This window comes from Harpegnathos saltator, unplaced genomic scaffold (genome assembly GCF_003227715.2).
Source record: "Harpegnathos saltator strain DR-91 unplaced genomic scaffold, Hsal_v8.6 scaffold295, whole genome shotgun sequence".
NCBI lineage: Eukaryota > Metazoa > Arthropoda > Insecta > Hymenoptera > Formicidae > Harpegnathos > Harpegnathos saltator.
This window is the reverse complement of record NW_020230089.1, coordinates 2,276,774-2,293,686: the sequence shown is the minus strand read 5'-3', so window position 1 is coordinate 2,293,686 and position 16,913 is coordinate 2,276,774. Positions and strand designations below refer to the sequence as shown.

Below are 16,913 nucleotides of genomic sequence, written 5' to 3'. Positions count from 1 at the left end.
ACACACACACACACACACACATGTACACACAACATACACGTACACATCACACGCATACATGCCCAGCAAACACAATATTACATGTAACGTGCATGTTAGTTGTAATTTCCTACTCAACAGTATAACTGTTATATAACAGTTATATTGTTGAGTAGGAAATTACAACTAACATGTACGTTACATGTAATATTGTGTTTGCTGGGTGTATACATAAATTCGCGCGAGAGCATGCATCTCCGGTGTTCACCGTAAGCTTGAGCTCTCGCGCTTGTCGCCATTTTTACGTTGTACCGTTATTATCGCGTATTTTATCGTCAATCAGCCGATAGCCGCGAGAGGCTAACACGTTATGTTACGTCGATGCGCTTCTCCCCGCCTGACAGTCCACCGGGTTCGCTCGGCAATTCGGATTAGCGGTCGTGTAGCTGTTTCCCGCAGTGGGAAATGAGGAGCTTCGTGCGAGCTCGATGATTTCGGCGATCGTGTGATTCCCGGGGCTGTGGAAATGCGGAAGTTTTTAGGCTAAACTTCTCGTTTGTCGCATTTGTAGTGTCATCCTGCGCTGCATAACGCTGTATTCGATCGGACTTGATCGCAACGACCGAGGTACTCAGTATTACTGCCATCGTAGGTGATATATAAGGTGGTCCACTTTCACCTCGTGCGTCCATCGCCATAACTACGTGCACGTCCGAGCCTCCACATCCGCTTCCTCTCCACGTGGAAGTTGACGTTAAGGACGACGCGTGTCCGTGAGGTTGTCGTTGCGTGGCTTATCGGTCTGGCCCGACTGTCAGGCGTGCGCATATGTGTGTGTGTGTGTGTGTGTGTGTGTGTGTGTGTGTGTGTGTGTGTGTGTGTGTGTGTGTGTGTGTGTGTGTGTGTGTGTGTGTGTGTGTGTGTGTGTGTGTGTGTGTGTGAGTGTGTGTATGTGTCAGTGCTGTGCGGCACTTCACTTTTGCGTGAACGTTAATGCATCGCGCGAGTCAGTGTGTTACTTTAATTTACATTTAATCACTTCATCTCCACCCGGATACATACGCCGCAGACGAGAGAGATTGATATTCCAAGGATGCATTAATACACATGCCACGCGCATATGCTCGCTTTTGCATCATCGGACCTGCGCGCGATCCGATCACTTTGAGTCCTGAGCGAAGCGAGCTGCGCGAACGGCACGGGATCAAGCTTTTTATCTTCTGACTATTATATATATATACATATATACATATACATATATATTTATTTATTTTATACGCCTGCGCATATATAATTATGTATAATTGAATATATATATATATATATATATATATATATACAATTATATATATACATATATGATTATACATATTTGATATGTATAATCATATATATAACTTATAATATATATATATATATAATATATATTAATATATATATAAAATAATGTATAAGTTATACATTATATATATATATAACTATATGTATAATGTATGAATATGCGTATTATCAATATTAGTATGTGTAATATATGTTGATATTACACGTATTAATATGCATAATATGTATAATTATATATAATTAAGTAAATATAAATTGAATACACATATATTTAACGCGTACCGGTTAGGCGTACGCGCATGAAACGCGCGCGTTCTCTTTAGAGAGAATGACAAAGTAAAGATTCGCGCGTCTGACTTTTACCTAGAGATCTTCACTCGTGACGTATTTAAATATCTCGCAACGCTCGACATCGCGCCCTCGTGTGCCAATTTGTTATTTCTACGTACAGCAGGGAGGAAGAGAAAATGTATGTATGCATGTGTGTGTGTGTGTGAAAGAGAGAAAGTACATAGAAGAACGTAAATGCGACGATTACTTTTTCGACAAGATTCTTTCTCTGACAAATTTACGTACAACGCGCCGCAATTGTCTCGCGTATATCAAGGTGAAGATTACTCTCGCACGTTGATTAGAAATGTTTCACCGTATATACCAATGTTCTCAAAGCGCATACGTTCTTCTTTTTGCCTATAGTACACGGAGCAAACCGCGAGAACGCGCGAACAATGCGAGTTATGAGGAAAACGATAAAGAGGGAAGGGCCGAGGGGGAAGCGGTCACGAAGCACGAATCCGCCTCGCGAGTTGTCGCGCGCCTCGACTCGCACGAATCGGGAACAATTCTGCCAATGAACGATGTATATAGTGTCTCACCGTTTTTCTAGACTCTACGCCACGATCGTCGTTGTATATATATGCATATGTACGAGAACTTGATTCGTCTACGTTTAGGGGAGAGAGAAAGAGTGAGTGTGTGAGCGAGAAAAGAAAGAAGTTATTTCCCTGTGTTCTCCACGGCTCACGCAAATACTCGTGCTCTCGCGATTTTATCTCACTGTCACTTCATAGTATACATAATATATATATATATATATATATATATTATATATATATAGTATATAGACATATAGAAACACATGTATATGCTGCGTATATGCGCATGTGTGTATGTATGCAATACGGCCCGGGGAAAAAAAAGAAGACGTTCTAGTCATTTGCGAATTCTCTTGATTCATATCAGTCGACACTCTACCTGGATGCTTTAATCATAAATGTTGCGCGTGTCGGAAGACGTAACATACACATCATTCTTTTATACTTGGAGATATATCGAGCGTTACACTCAACAGAATAATCTCCCGAGCAGTTTGTGGAAGAATAAATTCGAGAATGTGTCAAGCGGTTGTTAAACTTTGCAAATCCGTGACACATTAAACTTTTAAAGGGAATAAATAAGTTCAAGTTCGCATTTTACACAACGTGCACGCATATTTACATATGTCTTTGATTACGTATATATTTTTATATGCGTACTCAGTAATGGACATAAAACACACACGCGCACGCACGTATACACGCAACACACGGGTGGGATTTATCACTAAATTTCTACACGCAATGTATACGTATAACATATATATTTTACCAAAATTTCCAATTATAACGGATGACACTTATTCGACGAATTCGATGACAGCGGGATAATCTCTCATTATACAAACGGAATCATCGTCGACACTTCGCGAGGTTGCGCAATATTTATAACGGCTTACTCGTTTAGAATACGGCCTTAAGGTGTAACAGATATCGCGATTCGTCCGTATATCGTTAAGGATTCTAGCGATAAACTTAATAATGCGAGCCCGACGTCAGCCAGCCAGCAAACAAGCACGCACGCACGCACGCACGCACGCACGTACGCAAGCACGCAAGCAAGCGAGCAAGCAAGCAAGCGAGCACGCAAGCAAGCGAGCAAGCGAGCGAGCGAGCGAGCAAACAAGCAAGCAAGCAAGCAAGCAAGCAAGCAAGCAAGCAAGCAAGCAAGCAAGCAAGCAAGCAAGCAAGCACGCACGCACGCACGCACGCACGCACGCACGCACGCACGCACCTACATATGCCCGCACGTATGCTCGTTCCCTCGCGTCACGATGACGACATACAGAACTCAGTATTGACAAACTGTAATTTATTTTCTTCACGATAATACATTATATTATACTCTCGTAGTTCTTTTCCAGTCGACTTATGGTCAAATCGTAATAATAATAATAATAATAATAATAGTAATAATTCATTCTCGTAATAATAATATAATAAGTAATTCTGGTAATAATAATATAAAATAATCTCTTCGCTAGCTACGAGACGAAGCCTAGCTCATAACACTTGTATATTCGTATGTACCTGTATTCTACGTGCATTTATATATAAATACATATGCAGAAATGTGCGTACATAAACACAGATAAATACAAATGTATATGACGAGTCATGTCCTTCGATATGGCCGTATAGTATCGTTTTCTCATAGCGCGTGCTGTCTCCTTAATCTTCCCTCCTGGTGATACTCATCGATGATACGTGGCGCTACCATACAGAAGATCGTTATGATGGATCCGAAAAATGCACCGATCAGCATCCCGTTGATTAGCTTACGGTCCTCAACGAAGAGCTTGCCCTCGCTCGTAGGTCTTAGGAGATTCTCACTACCGCTGTCTTTGGTTCTGGCGATGTAGCCAAGCCAGTAGATAAGCCGGTCCGAGGCTGGATTCAGTCTGTCGCGTAGCGCCAGCGAGACCTTACGCGCGTTCTCGCGATAATTGATCGTCTCGTGGATCATCTGCACAGTGAACTTGGCGAGGTCGTCGGCGCTCACGTAGGTCATGACGGTGCGTGCGAAGCCCAGTTCGACCGCGCGCTCGCTGTTGAGGAACTCTTTATAGTCTCGCGGCAAGCATATCATCGGAGAGCCGTGAAACGCAGCTTCCAGGAACTCCGTATCGCTACAGTGACTCAACACGACACGGGTTCGACTGTAACCTGTATTACAATAGAGTGTCGACGGTTATTAAAAGGGGGAGAAAGAGAGAGAGAGAGAGAGAGGGAATACAAGAGCTGTGTGCTATGGTGCGTCATGTTATTATTCTCCTTCGTGCGCTTATTGAATTCAACGGTGCCAGAGAACTCGCATTCGCGACGCACGTATTCCCCGCTGTGTGCGACTTGAGCGGAGACGTCTGGATTCGATACGTTTCCCTTTTATTTCCACCGTATACCGAACGCGTTATTCGAGTTCTCATGCGATAACAATGTCTTTCTGTGCGAGAAAGGGATTTGGAGGCACGTTTCTTAGCAGAATTTACGTCGATAATAATAGATGATACTGATGTGCACGTGTTATGCTTTGTAATTTGCAGCTTTACTATAGAGTACAACTACAGACAGGGAGAGAAGAGAGAGAGAGAGCTACTATATTAAGGGAAGTAACTTTATAATATTATATATATTATAAATTGACTTCATAGTATTATAAATATTTAAAGCATATACTTTAGTGCATTGCATAGTATATATTATAATCGTATACGTAAACTATGCTGCTAATTATATAAAGTGATAAAAATAACAAGACTGAAAATTTAATTTTACCTATGAGGTCCTGCCGGTCGATGTCGGTGTGAACAAAAAGATTTTCCTTATCAGGCAACACGATTTTATCATTTTTGTTAATTAGCCACACGACGGCTTGGCCTTCTCTACCTTTAGGCAATTTCTTCGCCAATTCCGTCACTAACGTCTTATATTCATTGTCTAAGAGGACAACGATAGTACCCTGTTTATATGTTATCAGTGACTTCTGTAAGTCGCTTGGTAAAGGATGCACTCCTCTACAGTGATGGCAGCCGACCTGGAAACGGTTTCAAAACAATTTTAAACAGCCGATCATGTAAAATATCATGTCGAGTGACGAACTGTCATATTTGGAAGAGAACGAAGGATAATTCAAGTGCGTTTGTTTGACGAACCTCCACAAATAATTGCGTCAATGGTACGAAATTGGAACGTAAGACTGTATCACCTCCCCAGAGCACTAGGCGAACGTCGGAATAGAGATCTTTTATGTCAACATTGACATCCGGTAGATATTTGGTTACCAAGCTCGAAACGTGAAACAAATAATCGCTATTCGATGTTTCTAAATCAGGTAATAAATTGTTTATGCGATCTAAAAATCCATTGTTATGCATCGGTAGTGCGACTCCAGTGTTTTCAAATGTGTATCGTTCTTCTTTCAAATTTCCTACCCAGATTACTGGAATAGATTGAATATGTCGCACCCATGGAAGTAAGCAACCATCGTGCCTAAAAATATCAAGAAGAAAAGAAACTAATAATATTTTCTCAAATACATATTTCAGTTTGTTTCAGTCCATGAAATATGGAGATGTAATATTACAAATATATACTATGTCAATCTTCTTTTATAAAATTAATGTTTATTTAAAATTAATATTTAAGATAAATTTAAGATTATGTATTTTATTTATTATCTTGTTTGAGATTATAATATAGAAAATAACCTTTTTTTATTCAAAATACTTAATTTTTAATATAATTTACAAATATCTTACATATATCTATAATATTATATTAATATTCTATTTATTAATATAAATACACATGACAAATAACAATAGTTTCTAGAGAAACAAATTAATAAAGCACTTGAAATTCAATATAAAAAGAATAATTAAATAAACCAATGCTAATGAAATAAATTTAATAAAAGAGGTTTGCATAGAATTACAACAAACTATAATATTTGACTGATATACCTTAATGCTGGAAATATAGTAAATGTGGGTTGCAATTCTTTTACTCTTTCCAATATTTCTTGGTCCCTCAATAGAGCATCGCATGCCTCTATCATATATATATTTTTGTTATTTTTTGATACAGAGGTATGAACATCCAGTTGTAGAACTTCAACATCAATCAGGTTATTATAAAGCTCATTAATTGCCTGATTTGGTATTATCAATGACGTATCTATTCCTTGATCCGAAAGAGTATTGGCAAGTAAAGATATATCATATATGTTTTCAAATGTCACTATTAGAGCGGATAAAGGTGGTGCTGTCAAGATAGAGCTTCTTGAGAGCCCAAATAAGTGAAAACACATGTATAAAGTGATTGGCACCAATATTATAACTTTATTCATTATTATATTTAACTTTAATTTCCCTTAAAATTTAATTTTCCTGCAATTTGTAAATTGTAAAGTATAAATGTATCTCTTTTTCTGTATATCTATCTTCTTTTTTTTCAATAGACTAAGATATAACAATTCAGCCTAACTTTGTCAATTGTTAAAATATTGTTTCTTGACCAAATATAGCATCATCACGCAAGTTCTGTTCAAATAAAGGTAATACAAGAATACAGATATTTAAGTTTGTAGATTCAATAAATGGAATCTGAAAGAAAAAAATGTAAACATTAATTATAGGGCAATATAATATCTAAAGAATATTATTAAGATATTCAAGAGATGATTCCAAATTCTCGGAGGAAAATCTTAAATAGATCTAAAATAAGAATTTTTTGATAGTATATTGGTGTTGCTCTCTCTCCTAAATGTAGAAAAAATAATTCACTTACTATTTTCTAAAATTCTTAATATCCAAGTAGATCCATAAACCCAACAATATAAATACATTTGTATACATTATTGGTTTATAATCGTTGTATAATTATTGTGGCCGTCGTGTGTGCTAGTGATATTTTAAAATTTGTCACTGTGATAATCTAAACATTTATCTCAGTGCTCTTCAAATGTATATACACATTCGTGCACCTACAACACATCATTCAAATCAAATCGGGTGGGGTTTAGAGATTTAACACTGGCCATAGCGTTTCACCGACTCCAACATTGACACGTAACGTCCGCATCATCATTGTGCTGCGCGTAGGAATACTGGCGTTGACACAGAACAGTCGTAAGATGTCACGTACATCTTGAATTGCGCGTAGCATCCACGTTAAGGTGCCAATACATGGGAGCGTCGAGCGTCCAGCGTCAAAGCGTCCAACCAATCAAAGTTCTTAGTTACAATAGCGCCCTGACTTTGTTAATTTGATGATTTTGAAATTTCGAAAGATCGATAAATTAACAAAAAATAGAGCATTATTGTACCAATATATTCTTGAGATCAAATAGAATAGAAAATTCTAGTATCGTTTTTTTATCCCGACAAACAGTTGGCGAGATTTCGTAAGTTAAATATTGAAAAAGTTATCAATTTATCCTTAAATATCTCAAAAAATATTAGGCAAATAGAAAAATATTTCAGACAAAAGTTGTTCAAATTAATTGGTGGAAAAAGATGGTGTAATAAAAAATTGGAATTTCTATTTAAGATTTTTATGTCGACCTTCATAACGTTTCTTAAGGTCAAACCAAGGTCATTCCAAAGTCAAACAATTATCAACATCTGATAGCTTTTTTTAAACCCTACAACTTTTGTTTCAAACATTGTTTTAAACAATCATTATTTTTTTGAAATAATTATAGTCATTCCGGAACTTTTGGCAGACCCTGTATATAAAGCCAAGGTAACACGAAGGTAACTTTTCAGTATTCTTTTACGTTGATTTTATTAAATATTAAGATCATAAGGATTCATTAAGTTGTATTAATTATTTATCAAGTATTATTTATTATTTTTTAAAATTTCTTTCATCTACAATATCATTCGAAAATGCACACAAGAATGTGGGAAACAGATCAAGCACCGATTAATATGGCTCTTTACCGTATACATTTGTAAACATGAATAAATAAATACACATATATATTCGGCCTGTTTTCAATATTCGGCCTCTTTTGACACTTTCCGATACTTTTTACGAGCTGTTTCATATCTGTCACCATCTATGCGTGTTCGAGCTATGTTTCATATTCCGGCCACGATATTTCTAATAGGGCGCTAGTGCACAGCAAGATTTCTCTGGTACGCTAAATTCCAGCAGTAAGACCAGCAGTCTTTATAGTATCTCGTCGGTGGTATATTGCAACTGCCTTCCCTTAAGGCCCCTTGCACAATGCCAGGCAACAAGCAATAAGAATAAAAATAGACCAATCACAATCGGCTATTACAAGAATAATCTATTGTGATTGGTCTATTTTAATTCTTATTGCCTGTTGCCTGGCATTGTGCAAGGAGCTTAAGTGAGAAGCTCGCACTTGTGCATAAAGGCATAATACACAACACATAAGAAAATGAACCAATCAGAGTCTTTAATTTCCAGCATGGCAATAGAAATAAAGATTCTAATTGGTTGATTTTTTTGCGCATTGTGTATTATGACCCATATTCAGAACACGCTTGTAACTATTAGCAGAGAGGGACGTGAGAGCGACCAACACGGTGTTTTCGACGACACCGACTTTCCGCACTGGGAAAGGACGTCATCTGCATCCATTTTGAGAGGGGAACTACGATGCTACATCCACTTTCAGGTTTCGGCGGTAAAACCTGTATGTGGTGGCAGTCCGTGCTACATCCATTTTTAGGCGGTTTATGTCCGTGCTACAACCATAATAGCGTGCTTGACAAGCACGGTCTCGCACATTGTTACGCGTTTATAACATGAATTAACATGTTAACATGTGCAAAAAGAAAAAGAATTGACATTGTGTATGATTAATATCATGAAGATCATACGAAGTGTCCGGTAATTAGCTGCCAACCCGAAATGTGAGAGTAGATTGGGTTCAGACAAACATAAAAGTCCCATACCATTTTGCGAGATTCGCAATAATTATCGAGTTATTAATGACAAAAATCTGAGGAGTAAAAGCGCGCCGACATAGATGATTCGAAAAGCATTGCAGTTGCTCAGGGCAGCGATCATGAATCTTTTCCCTAGCGTGAACTAATAAAAAGTGAAAGACTTCTGTGAATCAGTGAAAAATGAAAAATTTTATATGAATTTGTGAAAATCGAAACATTTCACACGACAATTGAGTCGTTCAACATGGCAGTTGCGCGTTCTGGATAATTCAATGAATACTAAAGAAATCAAATTGATCAAAATAATAATGTCCGTGTAGTCCGAAGGATATTACGTGACACGCAAAATCCGTTTGATATAATATCCAAAGAAAATGTTTCAAAATATGTATGTATAGGTAATATAAACCTTATGCACCGACGAGATATACTACAAAGACTGATGACCTTACGGGATTTAGCGTACCAGAGAAATTTCCCTGGTGAGGCACTCGGGTGAAAGAAGACCGTCTCGCATTTAGCGCAGTAAAATTTAATGGAAACTAATACTTTTCAATCCTTTTCTTCGGATCAAAAAGATTCAGAAATCAGACATATTGAAAATGTCAATACTTTTTAATACGTTTCAATTCGACATTTTATACAGAAAAGTAGGACGAAGGGAATGGGATGCGGGCAACGATACATCATGCGTCCCCAGACGTGTCAAATCGTTTATTATAGAGGAGACTTTGATACGGCAACATGTATTCGAATATTTAATCGTCCCATGGACCACTTATATATAATAAAAAAAAAAATTAACGCGGATAAATGAATGATTCGTATCAATTTTTCCTTTTCTTATAGAGCAATGAAAGAGTAAATCAGTATCGAAAATCGAATACCGATTAATACCATAAATCAGTGTCAGAAAATTGTCCAAGTGCAATGACAATTTGTTCTCATTTTTCAGGTACTTACCCCTCTAATCTCATTCAACAAATTAACTCGGATAAACGAATGATTCGTATAAATTTTTTTTGTCTTGTAAAACAATGAGAAAATAAATCAATACCGAAAATCAAAGACCGTTCAATATCTAATTTTTTCATCAAATTAACGCGGGTAAATGAACAATTTGAATCAATCTTTTTTTCTTTTATAGAGAAATCAAAGACTAAATCAGTATCGAAAACTGGATATTGATTAATACTATAAATCAGCGTTAGAAAATTGTCTAAGTGCAATGACAAGTTGTTTTCATCTTGCAGGTACTTACCCCACTAATTTACTCAACAAATTGAGTCGGATAAAAGAACGATTCGTATTCAATTTTTATTCTGTTATAAAGAAATTAAAGAATCAGTCAGTACCGAAAATTGAAGACCGATCAATATTTAATTTATTCATCAAATTAACGCGGATAAATGAACGTTTCGTATGAAATTTTTTTCTTAATGAGAAGTGAAAGAGTAAATCAGTACCAAAAATCGAATGTCGATTAATACCATAAATCAGTGTCAAAAAATTGTCCAAGTGCAATGACAATTTGTTCTCATTTTTCAGGTACTTACCCCTCTAATCTCATTCAACAAATTAACTCGGATAAACGAACGATTCGTATAAATTTTTTTTGTCTTGTAAAACAATGAGAAAATAAATCAATACCGAAAATCAAAGACCGTTCAATATCTAATTTTTTCATCAAATTAACGCGGATAAATGAACAATTTGTATCAATCTTTTTTTCTTTTATAGAGAAATCAAAGACTAAATCAGTATCGAAAACCGGATATTGATTAATACTATAAATCAGCGTTAGAAAATTGTCTAAGTGCAATGACAAGTTGTTTTCATCTTGCAGGTACTTACCCCACTAATTTACTCAACAAATTGAGTCGGATAAAAGAACGATTCGTATTCAATTTTTATTCTGTTATAAAGAAATTAAAGAATCAGTCAGTACCGAAAATTGAAGACCGATCAATATTTAATTTATTCATCAAATTAACGCGGATAAATGAACGTTTCGTATGAAATTTTTTTCTTAATGAGAAGTGAAAGAGTAAATCAGTACCAAAAATCGAATGTCGATTAATACCATAAATCAGTGTCAAAAAATTGTCCAAGTGCAATGACAATTTGTTCTCATTTTTCAGGTACTTACCCCTCTAATCTCATTCAACAAATTAACTCGGATAAACGAACGATTCGTATAAATTTTTTTTGTCTTGTAAAACAATGAGAAAATAAATCAATACCGAAAATCAAAGACCGTTCAATATCTAATTTTTTCATCAAATTAACGCGGATAAATGAACAATTTGTATCAATCTTTTTTTCTTTTATAGAGAAATCAAAGACTAAATCAGTATCGAAAACCGGATATTGATTAATACTATAAATCAGCGTTAGAAAATTGTCTAAGTGCAATGACAAGTTGTTTTCATCTTGCAGGTACTTACCCCACTAATTTACTCAACAAATTAAGTCGGATATAAGAACAATTCGTATTCAATTTTTATTGTGTTATAAAGAAATTAAAGAATCAGTCAGTACCGAAAATTGAAGACCGATCAATATTTAATTTTTTCATCAAATTAACGCGGATAAATGAACATTTCGTATGAATTTTTTTTTCTTATTGGGAAATGAAAGAGTAAATCAGTACCAAAAATCGAATGTCGATTAATACCATAAATCAGTGTCAAAAAATTGTCCAAGTGCAATGACAATTTGTTCTCATTTTTCAGGTACTTACCCCTCTAATCTCATTCAACAAATTAACTCGGATAAACGAACGATTCGTATAAATCTTTTTTGTCTTGTAAAACAATGAGAAAATAAATCAATACCGAAAATCAAAGACCGTTCAATATCTAATTTTTTCATCAAATTAATGCGGATAAATGAACAATTTGTATCAATCTTTTTTTCTTTTATAGAGAAATCAAAGACTAAATCAGTATCGAAAACCGGATATTGATTAATACTATAAATCAGCGTTAGAAAATTGTCTAAGTGCAATGACAAGTTGTTTTCATCTTGCAGGTACTTACCCCACTAATTTACTCAACAAATTAAGTCGGATATAAGAACGATTCGTATTCAATTTTTATTCTGTTATAAAGAAATTAAAGAATCAGTCAGTACCGAAAATTGAAGACCGATCAATATTTAATTTATTCATCAAATTAACGCGTATAAATGAACGCTTCGTATGAATTTTTTTTTCTTATAGAGAAATGGAACAGTAAATCAGTACCAAAAATCGAATGTCGATTAATACCATAAATCAGTGTCAAAAAATTGTCCAAGTGCAATGACAATTTGTTCTCATTTTTCAGGTACTTACCCCTCTAATCTTATTCAACAAATTAACTCGAATAAACGAATGATTCATATCAATTTTTCTTGTCTTATAAAAGAAAAGAGAGAATAAATCAGTACCGAAAATTGAAGACCGATCAATATTTAATTTATTCATCAAATTAACGCGGTTAAATGGACGAGTCGTATCAATTTTTTTTCTTGTAGAGGAATGAAAGAGTAAATCAGTACCGAAAATCGGATATCGATCAATACCAGAAATCAGTGTTAGAAGATTGTCCAAGTGCAATGACAATTCGTTCTCATTCCCGAGTTTTTCCCGAGTCGAAATATTAATTCTACATTGATCCTGCAAATTGCATCCAATTTGAAAAATCAATGTAGAATATCTAGGTGCGCAATAGTGAACAAGCTTTGTCTTACCTGAACGTCTTCATCTGGCTACTCTCGCAGTCTCGCCTATGATGAGTCTTCAACAGCGACGTATTCCGCAGTTATTTAATACTCGTTTACTTCGATAATGTATATGTACTTAATCCTTATATTCTTAATTTAAATGAGCAATTTTTGTTGATTTTGATTATATATTCGCTTAACAGCGCAAGAAAGAGAACAAAGATAAAAACGTAAATAGAACTGCCTTTGTTAGAACTGCGCGTGAGATAAATATATAAGGATTAAATAGTCATATAAGAATTAGAGGAAATGGGAAATGAAAAATACTTTTTATTCTCATCATTCTTAAAGTTCTTTTTTCCTTTCTTCTTCTCTTTTTTTCTTTTCTTTTTTCTAATGAGAATGATGAGAATTGTAGCTCTTAAAAGAGCTGAAGCTGCAAAAAGACAACGGTTATGTCTAATAATGCTGTTTCACTAATAAAGATTTTAATTCTGATTCGGTACAATAAGAAAGACAAACAAGAATGAGAAACGGACATTCTAGCAGATTTTAAACGAAAACAGCAATCTGAGCATTATTAGACGAATAAAAATCAACACTTGTAAAATTTATATAAGATTCTAAGATCATTATTCATAGTTTTTTAAATTATATGCAATTTTTCATTGAGAACATAATTACAAATTTGTATTCATAAACCTTAGCTTGCCTCAGCAATCTTGCTTGAATAGACATTCATATTTTACGAGAAAAGAAAAGTAGAACTCATGTTACGTGAAATTAGTTTAACGAATAATCAAATCTCAAGCTATTTTATCATTTTTCAGATGATAAACTATGAATGCTGATCTAATTTCGACTCGGGTATGTCCTTACTTCGAGTAAGATCCATTAAAATCAGAAAAATCCTGCGTAATAATAATGACTCGAGGTACCTCGAATACCATACATCATGTATCGCTGTCCTCGGCTATGTCTCTCGGCGCGCTCCGGAGTCCTCTCTCCATCCTGACTTCTCGATCCGACGTCCTCCTTCTGGTTGCTCCGTCGCAGCACCCCCGGATACTCCATGGTAGCACTGGCGACGACACTGACTCTAGCTCTAACACTCGCGCAAGTAAGATTCGGGGACAAAGAAACGCGTATTAACCGACACTCGTACTATTCTGCATCGCGGTATGCGCGTCGTTCGTCGGCCCGAGGCGCAATGTCCTTTCCGCAATCACGGAGTCATGTATAAGCGTACGAAACCAAACAATCGGGAAGGCACGGTTACCCCCCACCTTGCCGATCAGTGTTGATGCCTGCGTCGTCCGTTAGTTGAAAATGAAAACAACTCGTGTTTTCAAAGCATGCCTGTGAGAGACTCGCTTCAAACTTCACAATATTTATTTACGTCTGTTCCAAGAATCATATTACGTCGAATTCAAACTGTCTCTATTGACATGACATACATGAGATCTGCGATCGCATCATTGATCTTTCTTTGGACAAGGAAATCCTGAGAGGAACGCTGTTCGAGAATATCACATTTTATGTTTTAGGTGCCTTGCAGATTATCGAATCCGATGTAACAGATCAGGGAAAGTATGAATGCGTCGCTATGTATAACACGCGTGGGCACGGAGTACTTCAAGTCAATCACGTTATACGTGAAACGTACATATATTTTATATTATATAAAACTTAGCTTTTTAAACAAACAGGTAAAAAAAAGACGCCAAGTACAAGCGCAACACGTATTGTGTTATTTTTAGAAGTATCAAACTCAAATTATTTTTTTATTGTATATATGTGTACATAAGTTTTTACAAGTAAAACTTATAACTATAATAAAACTCTGTAACACTTTTCTACTGTACAAAAGAAGTGATATATTAGAACAGTAGCGCCAACTGAGAAACCTAACATGTATAATATGATTATTGTATACTTAACTTAATATTTTTAGAAATCTCAAATTCAAATTATTTTCTTTTTTAAGATATATATTATGTACATAATATAAGTTTTTATAATATATGTACATAAACTTTTAAAAGTAAAAATTATATCGTATTATAAAAATTTAACACGTTTGTTAATAGTGTCCAATATTAAAAAAAAATATCTTTTTAAAGGTTATGTTATTCAAAATATTCAAGAAAATCTAGCTACAAAAAATGTCCAAAACATAAATTTTTACAAGTAAAATTTATCATTATTTATTAGAACACTGAGTTATATGGTTATTTTACTTGTTATTGTAACAAATTAATTATTATAACAATGCAGTAAAAAATATTTAATACAAAATATCTTGGCGCGACTGCACCAAAAACTATATCGAACTAAAACTTGTTTAATACATATATGACAGCATTTTTATTATAATATATTCTATAATGGTTTATAATTTATTTATTATAATATTATATAAACTTAAATAAAATATTATACCGTATATGTATAAAAAGAATTTACAAGAACATTTTATTATAATAAAAATGCTGTCATGTATGTATTAATCAAGTTTTAGTTCGATATAGTTTTTTAAAGTCAAATTAGATATCATTGACATTTCGTCAATTATAATAAGAATAACATCTTTGAATAAAAAAATATCAAAATATATAAAATATATACACATTCGATATGTATAGTCTATAGTGAAGGTTTATCATTTATTATAATACTATATAAACTTAAATAAAACATTACACCGTATATATATATATATATATATAGAGAATTTACAAGTACATTTTATTATAATTACATAATATTATAATTATAATTTATTATTATTATATATACAAAAGTAATTGCAGATTCATAAAGTGTCTATGATTACTAGTCGGATGATGACGGATCGTGAATGCCGAGCGCGAAATTCCGACTTCTTATTCCCGGAAAATTCGTCAAACGTCAAACGAGGGGCAAAAAATGTCGTCGCTCGCGAGCCGATCAACACAATCGGCGCGATGTAAACATTGCGGGCCTCGGCGGCGGTTGAAGCAAGAGAGACTTGCCCTTGGGCATTTTTTCTTTTCTCGAAGGTTCCGGAACGACGAGAGGAATGCGAGGAGGCCTTTCAACTATACGCGACATTGATTTACTCTATTTATTGATTACTGAAAATAAAGAAAATTACTCTATCGAAGCATCGGACATTTGTTAGCTTTATGTTAATTAAAGAGGAATGTGTACGATTAGAAAATATGTTAGCAACTAATTGTACAGAATGTCAAAGTTGTAACGCCGTTTTCGGAGAATAATTAAAGGTCATGGTAGCGTTAAAGAGTGGAATTTCATCTCATGCGAATTTTGTCTCGTTCTTATTAAATGTTAGATTATCCGCTGCGGACAATAACTCTTCTACTTTTCATCTAATATTCAATGATAATAAATAACATTTAATTGCATTCGTTTGGCTTTTTTTATTTCGAAAATAAAAGAATATATACCAGGGTGAGATTTCACCCATGACAACATCAACGTGATTTTCTTTGATGCTTTTTATAAAAGTTCAAATATTTCGTCGCGGGATATTTATAATCGGAGTCTCGTCGCGTTAATTAACATGTGCTCCTCCAAGCGGATCGAATGCTCACCGACAGCCACTGTCAATGCCACGAACGAATGTCCGGAGCGGACGGGATGCTGAATTGAGAAGCAGGACGAAGGGAACGGGACGCGGGCAACGATAAATCATGCGTCTCCAAACGTATCAAATCGTTTGTTATACAGGAGACTTTGATACGGCAACATGTATTCGAATATTTATTCGTCCCATGGACCACTTATATATAATAAAAAAAAAAAATTAACGCGGATGAATGAACGATTCGTATCAATTTTTCCTTTTCTTATAGAGCAATGAAAGAGTATCGAAATCAGTATCGAAAATCGAATACTGATTAATACCATAAACCTCTCCTCCGTCCAAGTTACAATATCTTCCGCTTATTTTAATTTGTTAATTTTTTTATATTTATGATTAATTCAATCCTTAATTAAATTCGACGTTTATGCATGTCGAATTACTACCAAAAGATGAAAATCCGCACGCAATTGGATTCGAAATAATCTAAGTCAAATA

At 34.9% G+C, this 16,913-nt stretch overlaps 1 protein-coding gene across 1 annotated transcript; it reads right to left on the bottom strand.

Annotated features, from left to right (window-relative positions):
* Window positions 1-3,407: 3,407 nt before the first annotated feature.
* Window positions 3,408-7,351, bottom strand: LOC105188250 (UDP-glucuronosyltransferase 2C1). Its single transcript, XM_011149612.3, has 5 exons — window positions 6,984-7,351; window positions 6,158-6,799; window positions 5,348-5,684; window positions 4,971-5,229; window positions 3,408-4,361 (listed from the first exon to the last, which is right to left on the bottom strand). The coding sequence occupies exons 2-5, from the start codon at window positions 6,541-6,543 to the stop codon at window positions 3,847-3,849; spliced, it is 1,497 nt and encodes a 498-aa protein (XP_011147914.1). The 5' UTR covers window positions 6,544-6,799; window positions 6,984-7,351; the 3' UTR covers window positions 3,408-3,846.
* Window positions 7,352-16,913: the final 9,562 nt, after the last annotated feature.